At 44.1% G+C, this 26,335-nt stretch overlaps 1 protein-coding gene across 5 annotated transcripts in view; it reads left to right on the top strand.

Annotated features, from left to right (window-relative positions):
* Nucleotides 1-7,712: 7,712 nt before the first annotated feature.
* LPIN2 (lipin 2) overlaps nucleotides 7,713-26,335 on the top strand; it is a 73,334-nt gene continuing 54,711 nt past the window's right edge. The window contains exon 1 of one of the 5 annotated variants that reach the window (XM_048840392.2): nucleotides 7,713-7,952. Coding sequence is in view for 3 of the 5 variants with exons in the window: in XM_048840393.2 (XP_048696350.1) it covers nucleotides 22,520-22,606 (87 nt within the window). In the remaining 2 variants the exon portion in view is untranslated. Of the gene's footprint in view, nucleotides 7,953-21,538; nucleotides 22,607-22,638; nucleotides 25,794-26,335 lie in introns of those variants that run through there. The other 4 variants (XM_048840393.2, XM_048840389.2, XM_048840384.2 and 1 more) reach the window with 4 other exon arrangements.

Here is a 26,335-nt window from a genome sequence, read left to right as displayed (position 1 = left end):
GAAGCCCTTTATTTCGACTTAAAGGGCTCTTAAAATCGATTTCCTTACTCCACCCCTGACAAGTGGATTAGCGCTTAAATCGGCCTTGCCGGCTCGAATTTGGGGTACTGTGGACACAATTCGACGGTATTGGCCTCCGGGAGCTATCCCAGAGTGCTCCATTGTGACCGCTCTGGACAGCACTCTCAACTCAGATGCACTGGCCAGGTAGACAGGAAAAGAACCGCGAACTTTTGAATCTCATTTCCTGTTTGGCCAGCGTGGCAAGCTGCAGGTGACCATGCAGAGCTCATCAGCACAGGTGACCATGATGTAGTTCCAGAATCGCAAAAGAGCTCCAGCATGGACCGAACGAGAGGTACGGGATCTGATCGCTGTATGGGGAGAGGAATCCGTGCTATCAGAACTCCGTTCCAGTTTTCGAAATGCCAAAACCTTTGTCAAAATATCCCAGGGCATGAAGGACAGAGGCCATAACAGGGACCCGAAGCAGTGCCTCATGAAACTGAAGGAGCTGAGGCAAGGCTACCAGAAAACCAGAGAGGCGAACGGCCGCTCCGGGTCAGAGCCCCAAACATGCCGCTTCTATGATGAGCTGCGTGCCATTTTAGGGGGTTCAGCCACCACTACCCCAGCCGTGTTGTTTGACTCCTTCAATGGGGATGGAGGCAATACGGAAGCAGGTTTTGGAGACGAAGAAGATAGCTCACAGCAAGCAAGCGGAGAAACTGGTTTTCCCGACAGCCAGGAACTGTTTCTCACCCTGGACCTGGAGCCAGTACCCCCCGAACCCACCCAAGGCTGCCTCCTGGACCCAGCAGGCGGAGAAGGGACCTCCGGTGAGTGTACCTTTTAAAATACTATACATGGTTTAAAAGCAAGCATGTGAAAGGATTACTTTGCCCTGGCATTCGCGGCTCTCCTGGATGTACTCCCAAAGCCTTTGCAAAAGGTTTCTGGGGAGGGCAGCCTTATTGCGTCCTTCATGGTAGGACACTTTACCACTCCAGGCCAGTAACACGTACTCGGGAATCATTGTAGAACAAAGCATTGCAGTGTATGTTTGCTGGCGTTCAAACAACATCCGTTCTTTATCTCTCTGTGTTATCCTCAGGAGAGTGAGATATCATTCATGGTCACCTGGTTGAAATAGGGTGCTTTTCTTCAGGAGACACTCAGAGGAGCCCATTCTGCTGGGCTGTTTGCCTGTGGCTAAACAGAAATGTTCCCCGCTGTTAGCCACAGGGAGGGGGGAAGGTTGAGGGAGTAGCCACACGGTGGGGGGAGGCAAAATGCGACCTTGTAACGAAAGCACATGTGCTATGTATGTAATGTTAACAGCAAGGTTTACCCTGAAAAAGTGTAGCCACTGTTTTATAAAATGTGTCTTTTTAAATACCGCTGTCCCCTTTTTTTTCTCCACCAGCTGCATGTGTTTCAATGATCACAGGATCTTCTCCTTCCCAGAGGCTAGTGAAGCTTAGAAAGAAAAAAAAACGCACTCGCGATGAAATGTTCTCCGAGCTCATGCTGTCCTCCCACACTGACAGAGCACAGACGAATGTGTGGAGGCAAATAATGTCAGAGTGCAGGAAAGCACAAAATGACCGGGAGGAGAGGTGGCGGGCTGAAGAGAGTAAGTGGCGGGCTGAAGGCAGGGCTGAAGCTCAAATGTGGAGGCAGCGTGATGAGAGGAGGCAGGATTCAATGCTGAGGCTGCTGGAGGACCAAACCAGTATGCTCCAGTGTATGGTTGAGCTGCAGCAAAGGCAGCTGGAGCACAGACTGCCACTACAGCCCCTGTGTAACCAACTGCCCTCCTCCCCAAGTTCCATAGCCTCCTCACCCAGACGCCCAAGAACGCGGTGGGGGGGCCACCGGCCAACCAGCCACTCCGCCACAGAGGATTGCCCCCAAAAAAAGAAGGCTGGCATTCAATAAATTTTAAAGTTGTAAACTTTTAAAGTGCTGTGTGGCATTTTCCTTCCCTCCTCCACCACCCCTCCTGGGCTACCTTGGTAGTCATCCCCCTATTTGTGTGATGAATGAATAAAGAATGCATGAATCTGAAGCAACAATGACTTTATTGCCTCTGCAAGCGGTGATTGAAGGGAGGAGGGGAGGGTGGTTAGCTTACAGGGAAGTAGAGTGAACCAAGGGCGGGGGTTTCATCAAGGAGAAACAAACAGAACTTTCACACCGTAGCCTGGCCAGTCATGAAACTGGTTTTCAAAGCTTCTCTGATGCGTACCGCGCCCTCCTGTGCTCTTCTAACCGCCCTGGTGTCTGGCTGTGTGTAACCAGCAGTCAGGCGATTTGCCTCAACCTCCCACCCTGCCATAAATGTCTCCCCCTTACTCTCACAGATATTGTGGAGCACACAGCAAGCAGTAATAATAGTGGGAATATTGGTTTCGCTGAGGTCTAAGCGAGTCAGTAAACTGCGCCAGTGCACCTTTAAATGTCCAAATGCACATTCTTCCACCATTCTGCACTTGCTCAGCCTGTAGTTGATCAGCTCCTGACTACTGTCCAGGCTGCCTGTGTACGGCTTCATGAGCCATGGCATTAAGGGGTAGGCTGGGTCCCCAAGGATACATATAAGCATTTCAACATCCCCAACAGTTATTTTCTGGTCTGGGAATAAAGTCCCTTCCTGCAGCTTTTGAAACAGACCAGAGTTCCTGAAGATGCGAGCATCATGTACCTTTCCCGGCCATCCCACATTGATGCTGGTGAAACGTCCCTTGTGATCCACCAGAGCTTGCAGCACTATTGAAAAGTACCCCTTGCGGTTTATGTACTCGGCGGCTTGGTGCTCCGGTGCCAAGATAGGGATATGGGTTCCGTCTATAGCCCCACCACAGTTAGGGAATCCCATTGCAGCAAAGCCATCCACTATGACCTGCACATTTCCCAGGGTCACTACCCTTGATATCAGCAGATCTTTGATTGCGTGGGCTACTTGCATCACAGCAGCCCCAACAGTAGATTTGCCCACTCCAAATTGATTCCCAACTGACCGGTAGCTGTCTGGCATTGCAAGCTTCCACAGGGCTATCGCCACTCGCTTCTCAACTGTGAGGGCTGCTCTCATCTTGGTATTCATGCGCCTCAGGGCAGGGGAAAGCAAGTCACAAAATTCCATGAAAGTGCCCTTACGCATGCGGAAGTTTCGCAGCCACTGGGAATCGTCCCAGACCTGCAACACTATGCGGTCCCACCAGTCTGTGCTTGTTTCCCGAGCCCAGAATTGGCGTTCCACAGCATGAACCTGCCCCATTAGCACCATGATGCATGCATTGGCAGGGCCCATGCTTTCAGAGAAATCTGTGTCCATGTCCTGATCACTCACGTGACCGCGCTGACGTCGCCTCCTCACCCAGTATCGCTTTGCCAGATTCTGGTACTGCATATACTGCTGGATAATGCGTGTGGTGTTTAATGTGCTCCTAATTGCCAAAGTGAGGTGAGCGGCCTCCATGCTTGCCTTGGTATGGCGTCCGCACAGAAAAAAGGCGTGAAACGATTGTCTGCCGTTGCTCTGACGGAGGGAGGGGCGACTGATGACACGGCTTACAGGGTTGGCTTCAGGGAGCTAAAATCAACAAAGGGGGTGGCTTTACATCAAGGAGTATTTCAGGCAGGACTTCACGGAGGGTTCCAATAAGAAATGGTGCACCTAAGTTATTGTTCTTATTGGAACAAGGAGGTTAGTCTGGCCTCTGATTGATACATGGCTAGATTTACCTCACTGCACCTTCTCTGTGAGTGACTGCAGTGTGACCTAGCGGAATGAGTCCCCTAGACAGGGGAGGAGGCAAATGAGTACAAAACAAATCTGGTCTATTTCTTGTTTTGATCCACTCCATCTATCTTTTACATCTTTGGCTGGCAGCAGACGGTGCAGAAGGACTGCATGCCATCCACATCTCATGGCTGCTCAGCAGAAGATGGTGCAGTAGGACTGCTAGCCATCCTCATCTCTTGCCTGCCCGGCAGAAGATGATGCAATAGGACTGCTAGCAATCCGTATCGCCTGCCTGCTCACCATAAGACAGTTCAATAGGACTGACTGCAGGACTAAAGAGAATGACCTGGTCAAGTCACTCCAAATTTAGTCCCTGCGCCCATGTCTGCCCAGGCGCTCCCAGCCGACGTGGCCAGGAGCACCTCGGACATGATGATGACGGCTACCAGTCGTACTGCACCGTCTGCTGCCACAAGGCAATGGGTTTCTGCTACTGTGTAGCAATGCCGTACTGCGTCTGCCAGCACCCAGGAGACATACGGTGACGGTTACCTGAGCGGGCTCCATGCTTGCCGTGGTATGGCGTCTGCACAGGTAACTCAGGAAAAAAGGCACGAAACTCAGGAAAAAAGCCCTTGCTTTCACGGAGGGAGGGAGGGAAGGGGGGCCTGACGATATGTACCCAGAACCACCTGCGACAATGTTTTAGCCCCATCAGACATTGGGATCTCAACCCAGAATTCCAATGGGCAGCAGAGACTGCGGGAACTGTGGGATAGCTATCCACAGTGCAACGCTCCGGAAGTCGACTCTAGCCTCGGTACTGTGGAAGCACTCCGCCGCGTTAATGCACTTAATGCACTTAGAGCATTTTCTGTGGGGACACACACACTCAAATATATAAAACCGATTTCTAAAAAACCGACTTCTATAAATTCGACCTTATTCCGTTGTGTAGACATACCCTCAGAGAAGATAGATCTGATGTGGGACTATTGTCTGTTTGATTTGCTACTGATGACTTGCCTGAAGAGGGCAACAGCCAAATAAAAACCTTTTGTTTCTTTAGGCCTGACTGAAGTTTTGGTAGTGGTTTGTTCAGAATGCGGGAGTGATCTGTGTCACAGGCTGAAATAGAAGGACTGAATTATCAGTTAAAGTGACACAGTACCTGCTGGTAAAGATTTTTCTGCCATCTGAGCAGTCAGCCAGTTGCTGGATTTGGTTCGATATTATAATAGGCTCTAGCTTAAGATTTCATTTTGAGAACATAAAGAAGAAGGGTTTATTTTCTGGAGTGGGGAAGAGGCAGTTAAACCTTTCTGGTGCCAGAAAGGAGATTCCTCTTAACTGGAAAAGCTTCTTCTGTTGTGTGCAGCAAAGATAATATCATGGATCGAGGAAAAAAAATATTTTTATGGGGACAAACACTAACATGCTTATCTTGCCCTTATCCAAAGTTGAATTAAGACATCAAATAAGGAACATAACAAAGAGTAATGGAGGGGAAACCTGACTTAATTTAGGATGAATGTATTTAACATCTTTAAATCTTAGTTCCCAGATACCGTATGTTCAGGAAAGATATTATTAAAATATAGCTGTGTCATAGTTGTCCTGACATTCTATTCAAATGGGTGGTTCTTTAGAAAACTGCAGCAGCTGAAACGGGCATATTTATGCAGCAGTGAAGGAATGAACATTAACCCTACTGACTTGAGTGAGAATTGCAAGTATGTATCTGGGGGGCAGACTCTGACCCATAAAGTTTTGAAACACTGACTCAGTTGCTGATGTGAAAAAGCAACATTATCAAGAAGAATTGAAATTTGACCTATAACTTTAAAATGTATATATATTTGCATAGCCTATGCAATTCTGTGTATGTTTTCTAAATAAATACTTAAAAGAATTCTGCAATCAAAAACCAGTGTGTGTGCATGATGAAGGGAACAGATTTCAGTTCTGTGTCCAAATGTTTTTTTAATAACAACGAGAAACACACAATTCACAAATAATTAAAATATGTTGACATATATTTCTAGGCCATATGTTGAAAGAGATGCAGAGGTCAAACCACATTCCCTTAGCTGTCTGAGACACCTGCATGTACAAAAGATATGCAAGAAGCCTAAGGCTGAGATTCAGAGAGCATGTGCCTCCCCACCATAGCAAGGCTTTCCCTACTCATAGATCACTGTGCTATCTTATCATTTTCTAGCAATGACTGCTGTCTTGTGTTGAATATTATGCAAAATACCCAATTTTGTGATGTCACACAAATGTGAAAACCCAGGTAAATATCAAAATAGCCCTCCACCTTAATGGAATGAAATCCATTCTTTACAATAATCTGATCATTTGTTGGTTTAAAAAATCTACATTAACATAAAGAGGCAGCATGGTCTCGTTTATAGAACATTGGACTGGGACTCAGGAGACCTGGGCTGTATTTCCACTTCTGTCACTGACCTACTGTGTCAACTTGGGTAAGTCATTTCACCTCTCTCTGCCTGTTTCCCCTTTCCCCTGTCTTGTCTAAACTGAAAGCTATTTGGGGCAGGCACTGTCTCTTATTATGTGTATGTACAGTGCCTAGCAAAATGGGGCTCCAGTCTCAGTTGGGGCCTGTGGGCACTACCATAATACAAATAACTAACCAGTTTTACTGAACTCTAAACCCGTGGTGTGAAACATCCAGCTCACTTGAGGTTGCTTGACAAGTTCAGATTCTATAGAATCTAAGTTTTCATTGAAAAAATTCAAGCCCCTCATGGCTGCAAAGATAACTTTCACAGTATGAAACAAGTGTACACAGTCTGAATGAACAGCTCTGAGAAGTGTGGACTCTACCATTCCCTACTTTTCATCTCATTGGGTGTTAATAAAGCATAACAAAAGATGACTCTAAAAATGTAAGCATTAAAACATTTTATTGCCTGTAACAGATAGGGATGAGGAAATGGGTGGAAGTGAAATCTATGACACAGAAAAAGTGTGTCACACAGGAATGTCGGTAAGAAAATGAACTTTATTTGCTGGACCCAGTACTGTCAACTGAGTCAAGGTTGCAGAAGATACAAGATAGTGGGGTCAGTATCCTCTGATTCCAGTGGCTACTTTTACAAATAGGAAGGGGAATTAGGGGCTGCTGCAGGCAGGGAAATACCAGGTGGAGAAAGGAGGTGGAGGGGAGATAAGAGAAAGAAAGAGGAAAAGGGGGATGGAGAAGAATGAGAAACTACGGGCAGAAATAGTGGTGGTGCTGAAGGAGAGCATATTTTTCCAGAATGACCAGGAAGGCAGCAAGGCCCATCACTAATGATATAACTAAAAGTTTAAATAATTACACAAAGGCCACAGCTGGCAGCCTACCCACTGCCCTTGCGCAAACTCCCCACCACCTGTGAGAGAACTAATGTGGGAGCTACGTTCCTGCTAAAATCAAATACAGCCCCCTACAATAACTGTTACTACAAGCACAGAGGAGGGAGCGTCGTTACCCGTCTCTCTGTCCGTCCACGCCCCGCCCCGCCCACTCCCCCTGAGCGTTGGTTTGCAGAAGTACGGCAATGGACAGAGACACCTTTTTTGTCCAGAGAGAGGACCTGCAGCAGTCATGGTAATGCAATGGCAGACACCCACCTTTGCAGCAGTAATGCATTGCCATGATGGACATACTTCTGCAGAGTATCGAACACCCCCCCCCACCCCGGGATAAGCAGCGATGCACTGGGAGACACACACGTTGACAGCCGTAATGCATGGAGACAGACATCACTTTGCAGCGGCAGCGGCTCGCCCACAGCCCATGGAGACAGAGGGCAGCGGTTCCGCAGGGCGGCTCTGGGACACGCGCACACTCACGTTTACAGCCCCTCCCCCCGGCTGCTGTCGCTAATTGGCCCGCGTTCCTGCCGCCCGCACGTCGCAGAGGCGGCGAAGCTCCGTTCCGGGCGCGCGCGCCCCAGTGGAGAGCAGCAGAGCAGATACGCCAGGGAGCGGGGTCACGTGGGGCGAGGCGGCGGCGGCGGCTCTGCTGAGTGGAACTGGCTGGGCTCGGGGACCCGGAATCCCCCTTCCCCCGCTTCAGTGCGCGCGCGCGTGCCTGCTTCACGGGCTCCCGGGGCAACCGCCGCTCCGTTCCGCTCGGCCCCCACCGCTGCTCCTCGGCGCCGCCCGCGCCCCGCCGCGGCAGGAGGTAAGCGGAGGCACGGGCTTTGCCGGGAGGTTTGCTCCGGTGCCCGGCTGGGGGGGTCCTCCCGCCCGCAACCCCCAACTAGCCCGGGGAGGGGCTGGAGGCGGCCGAAGGTCCCACCCCCGCGGTGCCCCGGCCGCTGCGGGGACAGGACCGGCTGCCACCTCATCGGGGTGGTGCCGCCGCCCCGGGCGAGCCAAGGGGGCTGCCGGCCTGAGCGCTGCCGTGGCGAGGGTCGGAGCCGCCCGGGCTCCCAATCGGCCTCGGCGGGCGAGCCGGCCCGGGCTGCCGTACGGGCGCGAGGGGAGCGTGGCGGGGTCGGGGGCGGGTCTGTCTGGGCGAGACCCCCCGGGAAACTGAGGCCGGTCGAGTTAAAGCTGCTGGCGTGTGATAGGGGCCCCGCACCCCGACGCTGCGGGGGAAGGACCTGGCGCCTGGCACGGCTCCGCGTGGAGCCCGCTGGGATCCTGGCCTAAACATGCCAGATAGCGGAACGTTAATTGGAAGAAATGCTTACCGAAAACACCTGCCAGCCCCTGCCCTTGGTACCTGTGCGCCTCTTAGGCGGAAGTTGTTGAACTTGTTTAGCTGCGGGGCATTTTTGCCTTGGGTTTCCTGGTGATGTCTGTTGTGTAGCAGAGGATGAAGTTATGAATCACTTGGCCCGCACTGGCTGAGTCTGCGTTTTGAGTGGCTGCTAGTGACCTGCTTTCTCTGAGTTGTTTTATGTAGACTTCTGCAGTTTTCGTCTTAAGCAACCTTGGAATACCCTTTGAGAGCTTTGATGCCTCTGAGCAGGGCTGGGTGACAGGGTGTTTGAAACCCGTGCACTTGGTACATCAGGACACGATGGTAAAAATGCCCACATCTTGTCTATGCATCAGTTCCATAATGGCTAATGAAGCTACACAGGAGGTGATCATAGAATCATAGAATATCAGGGTTGGAAGGGACCCCAGAAGGTCATCTAGTCCAACCCCCTGCTCGAAGCAGGACCAATTCCCAGTTAAATCATCCCAGCCAGGGCTTTGTCAAGCCTGACCTTAAAAACTTCTAAGGAAGGAGATTCTACCACCTCCCTAGGTAATGCATTCCAGTGTTTCACCACCCTCTTAGTGAAAAAGTTTTTCCTAATATCCAGTCTAAACCTCCCCCACTGCAACTTGAGACCATTACTCCTCGTTCTGTCATCTGCTACCATTGAGAACAGTCTAGAGCCATCCTCTTTGGAACCCCCTTTCAGGTAGTTGAAAGCAGCTATCAAATCCCCCCTCATTCTTCTCTTCTGCAGGCTAAACAATCCCAGCTCCCTCAGCCTCTCCTCATAAGTCATGTGTTCCAGACCCCTAATCATTTTTGTTGCCCTTCGCTGGACCCTCTCCAATTTATCCACATCCTTCTTGTAGTGTGGGGCCCAAAACTGGACACAGTACTCCAGATGAGGCCTCACCAATGTCGAATAGAGGGGAACGATCACGTCCCTCGATCTGCTGGCTATGCCCCTACTTATACATCCCAAAATGCCATTGGCCTTCTTGGCAACAAGGGCACACTGCTGACTCATATCCAGCTTCTCGCCCACTGTCACCCCTAGGTCCTTTGTGTACATCTGATGATTTCTAAGTATTACACACTCTTATAGGATTTAGTTGTCAGGGCTGGTCTTAGGTGGTGTTTTGTCAATCACGGCAGAAAACGTTGCAGTCCTCCCCAAACATCAGTATTCCTGTTCCTCCCTCCCCCACACTGAAAAAAAGCCTGATTTAGCAGAACCCTGAGATATTAACTAGGCACTGCTGTAAGTAGCCATGCCCCATGGTGTTGTGTGTTGCCAAGTTGGGTTTCTTTCTGGGGAGAAGGAGGATTGCATTAAGTAGTTTCTTAACAATATGATGATGCGTGCAGTGTCTTTTTGAGTGTTAACTAGTTAGTGTTTGTGAAATGCATCGAATGTGAAAAGTGGTGTATCCATAATTGCTTGTGATGGTTTTTTCCTAATGAGTAGAGGGACTGTTCTGTCTCTCATTGGTCTCTGTACACCCTTGCATCTCAGATAAAGATCCATTACACTTCTCAAAGATCCTCCAACAAAACCAGGGAAGACCAGATTTGATAAACCTGATTTTGAAGGTAAAAATAAGTAGTGTAAAAAAAATCCATAATGTTTTTACTGCTTTATACACCATAAAGGAGCAAAAAGAGCATAAACCCAATCAAAAATAAAGCCCCATGTAGGTCACCTTTAAATGATGTCTAAAGCTTTTCAAGGGCTGTGTAAAGGTGGGGCAGTTTTAATGTGCATTTAAAGAGGCTTTAGTTCTTGCCATTAATCCAAAGGTTCTTGAACTGTGGTCTGTGGAGCACTTGCTTGTGGTTGATGGAGATGAGATTGGTTGCAGTGTTGCTGCTCCTTGTTTCTAACTTCTGAATAGCATGAAGACAGATGAAAATATTTGCCTGGTGCTACTTTTCCATGAAAACAATTTTTGTAATTGCTACAGGTATGTTATGTGATTGTACTGATCACCTTCCTTCCTATCTACTGATGTGAATAGGAGAGGAGGTGATCCATGAACACTCTGCTATGGTGTGGGTAACATTCTAAAAAGAATTTTAGAACCCCCTAAGCAAAACAAAGGAAAAGAGATGTCTATAAATGAACATAGTTACTGAGGCTGTCAGGCTGCTGCTTGAATTAATGACTACATCATCAATGCATCTTCTTGGGTTTTACTTTCAGAATACAGCAAAAATAAACCTAAAAGGAGTGGTAAGCAGCAGTAACAACTAATATAATTTTTATCTGCTAGTATCTGAGTGCTTTGTTTTAAATATATCATCATTTAAGTTTGATTCATCTGAAGAAGTGGTGTTTTACCCGTGAAAGCTTATGCCCAAATAAATCTTAGTCTTTAAGGTGCCACCACGCTCCTTGTTCTTTGTTTTGTGAACTTTGCACCACATTTTTGAATATGGAACATTTGATTGTATGTCTACTTGTGTACACAACCCTCCCTTTTTTACATGCAAATCTTGTAATGCCTGTATATAGCAGGCATTTGTCTGCCACAGTATTCAAAACAGCTGTTTGTTTGTGTAATGGGTATTTATGGTATACGGTGGGCATGCACACTTTTGCTCATCTCTGAAATTTTGGCCTTGTGGATTTAAGAAATCTCCATTTAAAATGGGCAACTATAACGCTTAAAATGTGGATTATTTTTTAAAAAGTGGGTGTGACGGGTTCCCCCTGGGGTGCCACCTGGAACTGGGGTACCACTGAGCCACCAGCCTGGGCTCCCTTTACACTGTACTGCAGTGACCAGCCTGCCAAGCCCTTTGCCATGCTCCAGCACACATACAGGTAGGGACACACCCATCTGCAGTACATACAAACTGCTGAGATTAGCTCTGAATGGGGAAGCTACAGCTAAGGAACTGCCCAGCTGCTCAAGTGCATCCCTCCCTCGCCTCCCCAGAATTATACTGTCTTGCACTGCACAGAGATCTGTACAGCATAAGCTCATGAAATTTGTGGAGAGGATATATACAACAGCTTTTTGCCCCAAGTTGTAACTCCCACACACTGGTTTGTGATAAAGCAGAAGCAAATTTATTAACTACAAAAGATAGATTTTTAAGTGATTATAAGGGATAGCAAACAGATCAAAGCAGGTTACCTAGCAAATAAACAAAAATGCAATCTAAGCTTAACATACTAAAGAGATTAGATATGAGTAGCAAATTCTCACCCTAAATAATGATATAAGCAGGCTTCAGAGATTCTTAAGGGGCTAGCTGCCCTCGCTTGCAGCTTAAAAACCCCCAGATATTCCTTTCACAGGCTAGAAATCGCTCTAGCCTGGGCCCAGCACTTGGTCCCAGTTCAGTCCTTGTTTCTCAGGTGTTGCCAAGAGTCTCCTTTCGGTGGGGAGTCAGCGAAGAACTGTGATGATGTCATTCCCCTCCTTTAAATAGCTTTTGCATATGGTGGGAACCCTTTGTCTCCAAGCTTGGTTCCCACGCCTTTCAGTGGAAAACCACTGGTATTCTAAGATAGAGTCCAGTAGCAATCACATGGGCAAGTCACATGCCCATGAATGCTTCGCTTAGTCACAGCAGAGGCCATTACCCATACTTTAGTTGGAAAGTGTACAAGAAAGCCCATTAGATGTAGCCATGGTCCATTGTGAGTTAAGTGTCCCCCGATGGACCATCCAACTTGAATGGGCCCTTCCCAGCCAGTCATTTTTTAGGGTATATTTACACTGGCAAGTTTTTGCGCCAAAAGTTATACCGCTTTTATTAAAGCGTGTTAATTAAAAGCACTGTTGCGTGTCCACACTCTCTTCCGCTGGTGCCATAGTGTGTCCACACTTGCAGCGCTTCCATCGCCAGTGAGAGCAGTGCACTGTGGGTAGCCATCCCACATTGCAGCTCTCCCTGTTCTATCTCCTCCTTCTACTGGTAGGTCTTGTGGGAAGGCAGAGGGGATTGCGGCACATCATGGTTCTGGGCTCAATGCCCCGTGACGCACTGCTTTCCGTCCCATCATTCAGTGTGATTCAGTCTTCAGTTAACAGCATTTTTCAGTGTCCCTTAGTGCTTTCCCCGCCACATCTATCTGCAGAAGTGGACCCCACACTACTCTCCACTGCTCTGCTAGCTCTCACGAGCACATCGCAAGCGGCAGTTGAGTTTTTTCTTGAACTTACAAAGGCAACAGCAGTCACAGTTGCCTGATATGGTGTCCAGCATGCACAGCAGCAATATTAGATTGCTTTTGGCATTCACAGAGGAGCTGAATGCAGTGGAACGTCGCTTTTGGGAAACTAGCACAGAGTGGTGGGATCACATAGTTATGCAAGTCTGGGGTGACGAGCAGTGGCTGCAGAACTTTCGGATACGAAAGCCACCTTCATGGAACTGTGTATGATCTCGCCCCAGCCCTGCGGCACAAGGACTTCTGAATGAGAGCTGTTCTCTTGGTGGAGAAGCGTGTGGCGATCGCAGTGTGGAAGCTACCGGTCGGTCACGAACCAGTTTGGAGTGGGGAAGTCAACCACTGGTACTGTGTTAACGCAAGTGTGCAAGGCCGTTAATTTGCATTCTGCTGCGAAAGACCGTGACTCTTGGCAACATGCGTGACATTGTGGTTGGCTTTGCCGACATGGGTTTCCCTAACTGCAATCGGGCGATAGATGGAACATACATTCTGGACCACCTTGTGACTGAGTACATCAATTGGAAGGGGTACTTTTCTATGGTTTTGCAGGTGCTTGTGGATCACTATGGGCAATTCACTGACATTAATATGGGGTGGTCTGGAAAGTGCACGACGCACGTATCTTTAGGAACACTGGTCTGTACAGAAAGCTGCAAGCAGACACTTTCTTTCCATAGGGGAAGTAGAAATGCCCATATTGATCTTGGGAAACCCGGCATACCCATTAATGCCATGGCTCATGAAGCCATACATGGGAAACCTAGATAGCAGTAAGGAGTGGTTCAACAACAGGCTGAGTAGGTGCAGAATGATCGTTGAATGTGCGTTTGACTGCTTAAAGGCGCGCTGTCAATGCCTATATGGTAGGCTAGATCTGAGTGAGGAAAATATTCCAATGGTTATAGCCGCGTGTTGTACGCTGCATAATATTTGTGAAGGGAAGGGCAAACAGTTTTCTCAGGGGTGGACTGCTGATGCAGAATGCCTGGCTGCTGATTTTGAGCAGCCAGATACCGGGGCAGTTAGAGGGGCGCAGCGTGGGACGGTAAGAATCAGGGATGCCTTGAGACAACAGTTCCAACAAGAAAACCAGCAATGGTTGTTGCTATGCTTGGGACTGTAATGATTACTTAAATCTGGTAGCCTATGAAGCAACTACGATTGTTAAGGCCTAGGATTCAATGTAAGGGACCAATAAAGTGCTGATTTGCATGGTGCTATGAGGTATCATCCCTTGTGGGAAAATAAAGAAGGAGAATGTATTAATAAAAACACTGCTTTTATTGACAGACAAACCACACAGGCACACACAGCCATCCATACAGTTGCGGGGGGGGGAGGAATGGGAGGGGGGTGATTTTCATAGTTGAGTATAGGTCCAGCTTTCATTGAACAGCTGTCTACAGGGGTGGAGTGTAGAGGAAAGCACGAAGTGTCAGAAGGTGGAAAGAAATGTGCAGGGGAGAGTCTGGAGAAGGGGTGGCCAACCTGTGGCTCCGGAGCCACATGTGGCTCTTCAGAGGTTAATATGCAGCTCCTTGCATAGGTGCTGACTCTGAGGCTGGAGCTGCAATGCTAACTTTCCAATGTGCTGTGGGGTGCCCCCTGCTCTGCCCCAGGTCCTGCCACTACTCCATCCCTTCTCCCAAGGCCCCTACCCCTTCGCCTGAGCTTGCCATGCCCTCGCTCCTCCCCCCTCCCCATCAGAGCCTCCTGTGCGCTGCAGAACAGCTGATTGTGGCGGACAGAAGGTGTGGGTAGGGAGGAAGAGGCCCTGATTGGCGGGGCTGCCGGTTGGTGGGAGGCACTGGGGGCTAGAAGGGGGTAGTGGATGGGGGGCTGCTGACATTACTGTGGCTCTTTGGCAATGTTTATTGGTAAATTCTGGCTCCTTCTCAGGCTCAGTTTGTCCACCCCTGTTCTGGAGCATGTCGGTTAGATGCTCCAAAGCTTTAATCAGCCTCTCTGTGGCATCCCTGTTGTAAGAATCCTTCTCTTCTCTTTCTGCTTTTCACTTTCACTCCACTTCTTGCGTTCAGTGTTTTCAGCTTCTGACTGCTGCAGCACGATCTGGAACATATCTTCCTTGGTCCTTCTTGGTCGGTTTCTTATCTTGCGCAGACACTCTGCTGTTGTAGGGCGGTTGTTTCTCAAGGTGAAATCTGGAAACACATGGTTCACAGTAAACAGAAGAGCTATTGTCAGCTACACACAGAGCATTGAAACAACAGTAACATTAACACGATGCTGGTAACATACCTGTCACTTTCTCAGTGGCCCTACGCAAGTACACATGAGGCAGAAGACCCCAAGTATGGTGAGTGAAACCCAGGGCAGGGACATTTTTTTTTTTTTTTATTGCACTGAAGCAATCTGAAAAGGTTGCAGGTCACTTAAAGGGGGGCAACGCTCTAAACTGGACCACTGTTTCCAGAGGGGGTGGTTGGTATGGAAGATATTTCACTCCTGAGGGGAAGCAAGGGTGCATTTACTACACGCTTGCGGCTTCCGCCCCAGTACCTATGTCGCTCGCCTGTGTGCAGCTTTGGTCCCTGCCCAAGTGATTGCAGAGTGGTGTGGGAAAGTCACTCTTTATGCGGGAAGGAACAAGGCAGCTTTGCCAAGGAACCTCCGGCAGAGGATTGCGGAGTACCTCAAGGAAAATTTCCTAGAGATCTCTGTGGAGGATTCCCATAACTCTTTGTTCCACCATACTGACCCTAGAATATTACTTGAAATTGCATACTCACCAAAGGTTCCTTCACTGGCATCATGTTTGGCCACAGTGCTGCTCTGCAACTGGATGCCCTACTCCAGGGTTACAAACAGCTCCTGGCTCTTCGGCTCGCCTGTCTCCTATTCTCTTCCTCCTTTTCCTCGTCCAAAACCACCTCCTTAGTGTTGCCTGTACTAGCTTGGGTTTCCGATTCCTCAGAGGTTTCCACACTGCTCTTGGGGGTTGTGAGAATCCATGCAGATCCTCGTAAGAGAGGCATGTCTGCAGTGCTGTACCAGCACGACTGTTCGCCTCCCTTACCTTCTGGTATGCCTGCTGCAGGTCCTTGATTTTCACACGGCACTGCTGCGTGTCCCTGATGTAGCCCTTCTCCCCCATGACCTGCGTGATCTGCTTGTAGACATCTGCGTTTCTGTGACTGGATCAGAGATGTGCCTACGCAGCCCCTTCTCCCCACAGACCAAGAAGATCCACCACCTCCTATGTGCTCCAGGCTGGACCGTGTTTGGAGTGTGGAGCTGCCATGGTCAGCTGTGGAGGCGAGCTCTCCACGCCATGCAAACAGGAAATGGAAATTCAAAGGTTCCCGGTCCTTTGACGGGGAGGGACGGTTTCCTATGTACCTGACTTCTGTGAAGCAGAGTTGACAACATTTACCAGAGCATTGTGAGACACCTCCTGGAGGCCAGTTAGGTAATGCAGTATCTACTCTGCCTCTTTGTTGACCTAGCAACATCAAATTAAGCACTACGCCTCTCACGGAAATGGAGTAATTAAGTCGATGTAGTGGGTGAGTTATGTCAGTGAAAGAGGCCTGGTTGTGTAGACACATTCATTATTAGGTCAGTGTAAGGCCTCTTAACTACACTACCTAACTGCGTAATGTAGATCTGCCTAACACTCCTAACCCATTTGGCTGAGGAAGTGAGACTGAACTCAAAAGTTAAACTCAAATCTCCTGAATTAACATACAGAATATTGTAATTGGGCCATTCCATAGGTTAAAAATATTCTGAGTAATAACATTGAGGCCCCATTCTGTAAACAGCAAAATTCTGCATTGATGTACTCTGTACAGCTCCATTGGCTGAGAAGTCAGTGAAGTCTCAGGGTATATGCAAGTATGGAATGTAAGAATCTCAAAAAGAAATCCTGATTTTGGGTTGGTGGCATGGTCACTGTGCTGTTTTTTTGAGAAAATAATGGAAAGGAAGCAATGGAGGAGCATTCCTGCGAAGGAGGAAATGTTTCAGTATTGTGCATTGGAACTGAAATACAGGTTTATTTCATCTTGATGAAATATACAGCAAAGATGGAACGCTCTAGATCTTGTTAATCAAATGGAGGACAAATTGGAATTTGACTCGTGATATATACTGAAGTGGAGTTACCATCTTCAAGCAATTTTTATAAAACTTGATACTGTTATAATTTTTTTGTACTCTTGTTCTACTACCGATACATTATTCCTTTGATTTATTTCCTCTGATTCCCTGGTTGAAAAGTCTGTGTGTTATCAGGGTCAGGGAACTCTGAGGCTGCATTGAATTACAATAATGTCAGGCATAGATGATCTATAAATGCACAGTATAGAAAACACTACCGCATGCTGGGGATTAACAGACTTATCCTTTTTACAAACAGTAGTTTTGTGACTGTCGATAGAAGTTCAATCAGCAATACCAATATTTTATACTGAGAAACAAATCTATTCTCCTCTTCCCTCCTCACCTTCCCAGAGCAAATTCTGGAATCTTGATTTTTTTTTTTCTTAAATCCCATTCATAATAAAGACTGTTTTATATGCAAATTGAATGCATTAATAGATTCCTACTGTGATGCATGTGCTTAACTTAAATCAATGTTAAGGGACATTAAGTGCATCAAGGAGAAAGTGTGTGTGTGTGTGTGTGAGAGAGAGAGAGCAAGCGAGCGAAAGTGTAAAATCATTTAACATTGAAGTGTGAAAGTAGGTTAAGGAAAGTTTCCAGTTGTCATTTTGTGGCAATCAAATTGCATATTTTCACCTTTTTGGTAAAGACTTTATGGGACTCTGTTTGAATTCTGTATGCTTGTATCTGATAGTTATAATAATGGTATAATGTGTGAATACAATGCAATATATGTTTAAAGGTAAGCAAATGCTATTGATAGCCAGAATTAATTGTTGTATTGCAACAATATTGCAACAAATATTGTTGTATTGCAACAATATTTCATATTTCCAGTCTTGCAGTGTACATGGATGCTTTATTTTTTGTTTAAAATTAGGTGAGAAGGGGGTGAAAATAAAGACCTAGATAATCTAAGTCGATCAGTGCAATATGAATCTCATCTGTTTTGTGGACAATCCCTTTTCCATAGGCACTGTAATAAAGGCTCTTCCCCTGGTGCTGCTCTTCCCCTGGTGCTGCATGCTTCTGTTTCTACACCGAGTACAGTCACTAAATTGGGTTGTCGCGGTGCAGAGGGATGTGTACTTTTTATACTTTGGTCATCCCAGGAAGAAATTGAAATGAGAGGAAATACAACACATTTTATGGCTCCCCTCTGTGATTGCTACAGAGAGACCCAGCCAGTTGTGATGTGGCTCCAAGAGGAGCTGCGCTGCTGTGAAGAGAGAGGGATCATTAAGTGGGTGAAGTCTCTTAGGATGGGTCCATGAAAGTACAAGATTGGGAAGGTGTTCAGCCACAAAAAAAAAAAAAAGTCACTTTTCCTTTCCATTAAAAGGCCAAAAAAACTAAGATCATTGTCTGCATAGGTATAACCTAAGATATGAATTTAAACAGATGCTGGTGGTATTATCTCTCTCCCACCTTGATGGGAGTAGGCACTTCTAAAAAATTCTCATATAAAATATTTTTTCAATTTAACATGTCTCTTGGGAAGGGTTTGAAGCTAAACCAAAGCTATGAGAATATCTTATACAAAAATGAGACCGTCCACAGGGATGGTCAAGTTACTTAAACCAAGCTTTTCAAGTTGGTCAGTAATTGTGTGTTCCTTGTTTTCTGGGTGCCTGACTCGGTACCCTGGGGTATTCTCAAATATCAGGCTCTAAGTGTCTCAAATTGGAAACCTAAAACTAGTGGATACTTTTGAAATCATAGGACTGGAAGGGACCTCAAGAGGCAGGACTAAGAATTATCTAGACCATTCCTGACAGGTGTCTAACCTGTTCTTAAAAATCTCCAATGATGGAGATTCCACAACGTCCCTAGGCAATTTATTCCAGTGCTTAACCACCCTGACAGTTAGGAAGTTTTTCCGAATGGCCAACCTAAACCTCCCTTCCTGCGATTTAAGTCCATTGCTTCTTGTCTTATCCTCAGAGGTTAAGAAGAACAATTTTTCTCCTGCCTCCTTGTATCAACCTTCTGTGTACTTGAGAATAGTTATCATGTCCCCTCTCAGTCTTCTCTTTTCTAGACTAAACAAACCCAATTTTTTCAATCTTCCATCATAGTTCATGTTTTCTAGACCTTTAATCATTTTTGTTGCTCTTCTCTGGACTTTCTCCAATTTGTCTACTTCTTTCCTGAAATGTGGCACCCAGAAGTGGACATAATACTCCAGTTGAGGCCTAATTAGTGAGGAGTGGAGCAGAAAATTTATCTCTTTCTGCCTCAGTTCCCTATCTGTAAAATGGGGATAATACTCACTTATCTCACATGGATATTGTGAAAATAAAGTAAAGATTGTCTAGCACTTGGATACTACAATGACTGCCATAGAAAAGACCTTGGGGAAATTAATTCTGTCTTCAGAGCAGGGTTTGGATAGTGTGAAGTGCACAAGGCTTGGGGACACGCTTTGAACAATATGGATAAAATAAAATATTAGCTGCTCATTAAGTGCACTCTCCTGTGCACTGAATTAAGAAGTAGTCCTGTGGAAAAAATATTATGTGATCATGTAATTAGACTAGTCACAATGATTTAAGCAGGAATACATTTATATCCTAGGGTGTGCTTACGCCTTATGTCTCTTTGCCACTTAACAGGCCTTGTCTAACAAGGCTCTTGCTAGGAGAACTGAGGTTTCATAGGTATCAGGAAAGTTGTGAGCAATAGCAGAAGCAAGTAAGCTGTTTGTAGACTGGAGATGATTCACATTTGAAACTGCAGTACTTAGGTAAGATTAACATATGCAAAAATTAATTTCTTACTCCCCCTTTACCTCACTGGTAAGAAAGAAAACAGGTCTTTTCTGTGGCAGTCGTAGTATTCAAGTGCTATACAAATTTGCAGGGTGGATTTGATTTAAATCACTAGTCAGGACGACTCGATGTAATCATGGATTTCTACATAAAAGTGCATTCTTGTTTGTTGTTATAACCTTAATACATATTCTTCACAACTCAGAGATAGATGTAGGTTTCATTTTTAGAAGGTACACACTATACATTTTTTAAATGATTTATTTTGAAAACTTTTCAGATTAGTTTTACCAGCTATATCAGAAAATGAATGATTGTTTGGTTATTTCATTTACCAAAGGTAATTGAAGCAGATATTTATGAAGTCATTGGGAGGTGAACTATCTCCAATTCAACAGGTTAATCATTAATATTTGGAGATTTTCTTGCCATGCTGTATTAGGAGGAGAACATCACCAGACAAACATTTAAATTGTTTTATTTAACTAAAACAGTGTTATGTATTCTCGATTTTTCTCTTCAACAGCAAACATATAATATTTTAACAAAACAAGCATATGAATTTTTGAATTTAGTTAAACATTCAAGTTTTTTAAAATCAGGTTTGTTTTTGTTAAAATTGTGTTAACTAAAATAGTTAAATGAAATATTTAAAAACACAAAAATTAAATTGACTGTGTCAGCCAGGACAACACCAGGAACTTAAAATATTGGCTTCTGCAGCTAACTCAGTTGTCTTCACCTTCATATTCCTGTTTGTTCATAATCTGGAAAAGAAAAACAAGCTTTCCTGCTTTTTCAGATCCCAAACGATTTCTCAATTTGGAATGAATTAGTCCAAAGGAAGTAAATATTCTTTCTACACCGGCAGAAGAAGCTACTGCAGTTAAAAAGTGAGATTATCACTTCAACAGTCTCTGAATCCAAGTTCTTAAGTGACTTCCACCAGTTCAGTGGTGTGACTTTCTTTAAAACATCATCAGCAAACATATATTTCTTGAATGGTTCTTATTCCAAACTGGGTTTCTTTTATGGCCTGCTGCCATTATAGATTTTCCCTTTGAGTGAGAGAATGGTATGGTAGACCTTAAATCAATGAAGGCTACACTCAGAAAGACCTCAAGACTTCTGGAATATGCTGCTCAGTCTCACTTTTGTTTCTGCTTACATGTTTTGAATTCTTACTGGCCCAGGGACAAAGTCCTACCAGCCATCAGGGCTGAGGACTAATGCTCTATACTCCTGGACAACTGGGAATTTGATTTGTTGAATGATGTTTATCATGTGTGAGATACTGAACCTCAAAACTATGTCATTTTTAGTAACATGCTTCTCTCACCAGTGTGGTTCTATTTTTAAAAAGAACTAAAAATCACATTGTCACATTAGAGTCCTAGTTGCTGACTTAAATGAAGGTGGGGGGGGCAGTCCGGGGACGGGTGACTGTAAAATCTGAGGGGAAGTGGAGTCTGCCCTTGTTCATCCTCATTGTATTTACTGCAAGTAAGGGACTATAATCAAGGCTGCATATCTTTCTGGCGAAAATTTAGATTAATCTAGATTGGCTTCACCTGTGGCCTCTAGAAGTTCTCTTGAGAAGATTCTCGAGGTCATTCAGCTGCAATCAATAACTAATTTGCCTTCATCCAAGTCTAATGTATTGATTACTTTAGAGGAGGGTAGAATGGAGATGGTGGTTCAACAGTCAGAAACAGTTATGTAAATTTGAAGTTAAAGGAACTTCTGTGGTAGTTACAACCTCTTTATTTTCAGTTGCAGTTGATAGAGATTGATGAAAGCTGTGTGGAAGAAAAATGTTAACGGTCTATGTTGGTTCTTCTTTTTCATAATACGGTCATGGTCACCTAGGTTTCGAGGAGAAAATTGCTTTGTTTTTATACTGAATTTCTCAGCGATTTCATATAGCCTTGATACTAATTACAGAAGTAGTTCTACTTTACACTCTCTCATATTAAAGAGTTATTTTTTTTCTTTGCCTTTATTGAAATAGTGATTCCGATACATGGTGAACTTTTAGGGTTTGTCTAAACACACAAGTTGTACCACCACAATGCAGGTACAGTTAAAGTGGTATTAACACCCTAGTGTGGATATTGTCGCACTGGTATAAAAGAGCTAATTTCTATAGCTTATTCTTATAAATTGTAGGGGATAAACTATACCAATATAACTTCATCCACAGAAGGGGTTGTACCAACTTAACTATTTCAGTGTTAAAAAAAAAAAAAAAAATCACACCCTAACTGAAATAGTTAAATTTCAGTACAAAACCTTTTGTGTGAGTCAGGACTTGGGTTGAATAGTAGGATTTTTTTCCTTTAAATCTTCAGTTCAACTCCACTGTTTTTAGCCTCTGATGGAGTACTAAGGTAGACTGGCTGATAGTGTCATCTAATTGTACGCACAGCACGCTGCGGTCTGTACTAAAGCTCTCAACATTGCTACAAGTGGTAGTTACAATGGCAAAAAAATCTAAATCCACGTAGTGTTGACAAAGCATAAGAATCATTAACTGAATCCCTGTTTCATTACATGGAAGTCTCATCTAATATCATGTGACTTAGGGTAAATGATTTTGTATTACACTATCAGTACAAACACATGCTAAAGGTATCCATGTTACTTCTTATCTCACAGTGGAAGGGGGCTGTGACAGTTCAAGCAAATCGTATTGGTGAAGGAGTTTCTATGTGACTTTTTCTAAAGAACCATTTCCTTATTTAACCATACCATTACGTGTGAAAGTAGACTGAACATCTAACTCTCTCAAAAAGGAAAGACTGCAGAGGAGAAAATCTTACTATTTTAAAATACTTGTGGTAAAAGTCTGCTTCCATCTTAAGAAGAAAAGTTGGTACTGCATAATGTTACGCTTTTTAGATTGGTATTAACTTTTCACAGTACAGGTAAACTTCTTTGGTGAGATGTATTTCTCAGAAAAGAATGATATTGAAGATGACATAAACAAGAATGCAGTCATTGCACATGAAGGGATCCCTTCTGGTATTTTGGTGAGTTCTGTCCCTGATGTCCTTATTTACTATAAATATAGTGACTTCATTCTGTGCAGCATAGTAAAGTAGTTAATAGTCACAGTGGATCTGTCAGAGAAACATTTAGTTTCAAGCTCTTTTTTGAGTTGCAATACTCTTTAGAAAACCTTAATTTGAACTTCAGCAGACTTGCTTTGGTTTCACATTCTCTTTCATAACTACCTGCTAAACCTCAACTTCTAAATCTTTTTTTTTTTCTTTGTTATGTTTACTTAAGAGCAAAATGTATATTTGGTTTTTTGCTATGTATACCTTGGCGTACCCGGTTCCTCTGTTAGATATACCTCTGTATACTTAGTTAACTTTCACTATAAAGAATATGAAGTGACCTAGTAAGAAATTAATTTTTATATGCAAACTGAAAAATGGAGTATAAAGTAAAAATTAATGAAACAAATAAAAATCCTAATTTAAAATAAGTGACATTTGGAAGCTGCCAGTCCCCTGTATTATTTATTGTAACTCAATACAAGTAAATTACTGTATTTGAGTTGGAATATTATAGTTGCAGTTATAGTTTTGCCAATCTTGTTGTTAAATATGTACAAAACTCTTGATTAAAATGACCAAGATACTAATAAAAATTATAAATGAGGAACAAATCTAATAAAATTTTGAGTAAATGACAATTCTATCCAGTTAAACATAACTCATACCTAATAAATATGTATTTTTACATGGGCAAAAGCAGGTAAATTGAGAAAATCAAGACTACACTCTTTCTTTTGCATTCTTCCCTTTTATATAGTAGTAATGAAAAGGAGCAAACCTTTATTAGCTCAGAAGGCACCTTGCACTAAATACAATGTGAAATCAATAGAACAATTCATTCTGTTGTCCATTAAGATCTCCATTGACATGATTTTTTCATAATGATAGATATGACTCCTTCCCTTTGGAGCAGAAACATCCTGTCAGTAGCTTGTGTGTATGTAATGTGAACTGTGTATCCTGTGTATCATTTGATTGGAAAAAGTTGTACCTTACAGCATGTATTAGCATGTAATGCTTTGGATTTCTCAAACAATACAATTAGCTAACCAAAGGTTGGATTAGTAAACCAGATGGAGTACACCAGGACTCTGAGCTAGGTTTTAAAAAATGAAGATGAATTGTTTTTCCATTGTTGCACTGAAGAAATGCCACAAATACACAGGAAGTTCTTCCTCTTCTTGTAGATGCTGGACCAGTTATGTCACTGCTTGCATATAGATGTTCCATTAAAAGTTCCTAAACTATAAACAATGCATATTAATGTACATCGTATTACTTTTGCAGTATTCAGAAGTGTGCTATATGCTTTGTGGCAGCCAGACATGGTCCCTGCCTCCAGAACTTAAATTTAGAACTCCTTAAATTTGAGAGTTCCCTGCCGAAGGTGTGTTTTTTAAAAATGTAATTTGAACCTTTTGTGTGTAGAATAAGTCAGACATGTAGTCTGAGCTGAAAATTCCTGAGTTGTCCCATTTGTCATTGTGAAAGCTACTCGCTGCCTCAGTTCCTCAAACTGTAAAATCTGTTTCACAGGGGTGTGGAGAGTTAATTTAGTTAATATTGGATTAAGTATCTTGCGCATGGAACGAGCTATGCTACATAACCTACTATTTTTAGTTTCATAAACATGGCTTCATTTCCAGGGTAAGTAACTTTTCCCCTTGCTCTGAATTTACTGTTGCACTTTGTCTTAATAGAAGGTAGAGCAGGCAGTTTCAATTTTTTGAATTCTGTCATGGGTTTTTGCCTGAAAAACCTTTCATATTATAGGGCAGTGATTTCTGGAGATGCAATTTTTTTGCCTCCTGCTTAGAGCCACAGCATCTCCACCAATATTTGAATATTTTTAACTATAGAGAATCTTACGGATGCAAGCATATAACTTAAGTGTTCAAAAACCAAGACCTTGTGAGCATTAAAAGTTACAAGAAGTTCCCTTCTGCTGTGGAGCCCTCAGTACTGCTGGGCCTTTTAAAATCTGCTGTTAACTCAGCAGTATTATTAACTAAAATTTAACTTTTGGCTATTACTCAGAAGTCAAGAGGGAAGACTGTGTGGCAGGTAGCATGCATGTTCTGAGTCCCAAGGACAAATGAAAGCTAAAATAATTTTTTTTAAATGCTGTCACATTAATTAAGCCTAACTCAGCTTTCCCAGCAGACTCTCACCTTTTATACTAGCCATGGAAGCTAGACTGCTTTTAGGTGGTATCAAAGAAGATGAAGCCATGGTTTCTTTCTTTTCTATCTGCAGTCAAGACAGTGTGAGATTTTAGCCATTTAAGCCTGAAAGTAATAGGGGAAATGTTATCTCAAAAGTTTCCTTGTAGCATTTCTAAATCTGTGGTCAGAACTGCTTCTGTCACACTGGTGAAGCATCTGCATGTATTTAAGCAGTGACATTGCTACTACTTGTCAAATTCAGTACTACTTACTTTAGGCTTTCCAGAATGCTCTTTGAATGGCTAAATCACAATTAAAAAAATTCCAGAAAACCCATTGTGTTGTTGCACCCCATAATGCTTTATGGGAATATGCTTATAAATGTATATATGACATAACTGCAATATGTTTTATGCTACATATGCCATGTAACATATCTCTGCAAAGGTTGTGATATACTGAATATATTCATCCTATTTGTATGCATGTATCATTTTTGTATTTGAAGTTATGAATATTGGCTATGTACTTGTTTAATTTTAAGTAGCCTCAGTGACTACTTAAATGGTCAGCTTCCTGAGAAAAGACTATTCTCGGTAAGTGCCCAATCAAGAAACACTTAAGCCAACAATGAACTTGGCGGTGCCAATCCACATCTGAGCTTTCCCAGGAATGTGGCCTGGCTGGTAAGGAACTCAGTCATGCATGGACATGTGACCTGCTCATGTGACTACAAAACTCCATCTTGGAGCTGAATTCTGGATAGGAGAGAGGAGGGGGGCTCCATCCACAAGAGAGAGTCTATTTAACCCCTGGGAGGACCCTCCATTCTGTCTTCAGCTGGCTCAAGAGATTTACCTCTCCACCCCCAAAGGTTACCTGAAAGAGACTAGAACAAAGGACAGTAACCTCAGGGGTGGGAGTGATTGCTGGATCCAGACTAGAAGGAGGCTAACCTGTAAAAGAAGCTTACTGGAACATCTCTGAGGGTGAGATTGCATCTGTAATCACTTTCTTACTGTATTAGGCATAGACTTGCATGTGTTATTTTGCTTGGTAATTCATTTTGTTGTGTCTGTCATTACTTGGGACCACTTAAAGCCTACTTTTTGTATTTGGATTTAATAAAATCACTTTTTACTTATTAATTAACCCAGAGTATGTATTAATACCGGGGGGTGGGGGGGAAACAGCTGTATATATTTCTCTATCAGTATTATAGAGGGTGAACAATTTGAGTTTACCCTGTATAAGCTTTGTACAGGGTAAAATGGATTTATTTGGGGTTTGGACCCCATTGGGAGCTGGGCATCTAAGTGTTACAGACAGGAATACTTCTTAAGCTGTTTTCAGTTAATCCTGCAGCTTTTAGGGGATGTGGTGCAGACCTGAGTTTGCAGCTGGCTAACGTGTATGGCTCAAGCCAGGCAGGACACTGAAGTCCCAAGCTGCTAGGGGAAATGGGCTCAGGGGTACATCAGTTGGCACATCAGCACATCACATCAAACAGCACATCAGTTGGCAATTCCCA

This window comes from Caretta caretta, chromosome 2, assembly GCF_965140235.1.
Source record: "Caretta caretta isolate rCarCar2 chromosome 2, rCarCar1.hap1, whole genome shotgun sequence".
NCBI classification, from domain to species: domain Eukaryota; kingdom Metazoa; phylum Chordata; order Testudines; family Cheloniidae; genus Caretta; species Caretta caretta.
Note: the sequence above shows the minus strand (reverse complement) of the source record. Positions and strands in the feature narration are given on the sequence as shown.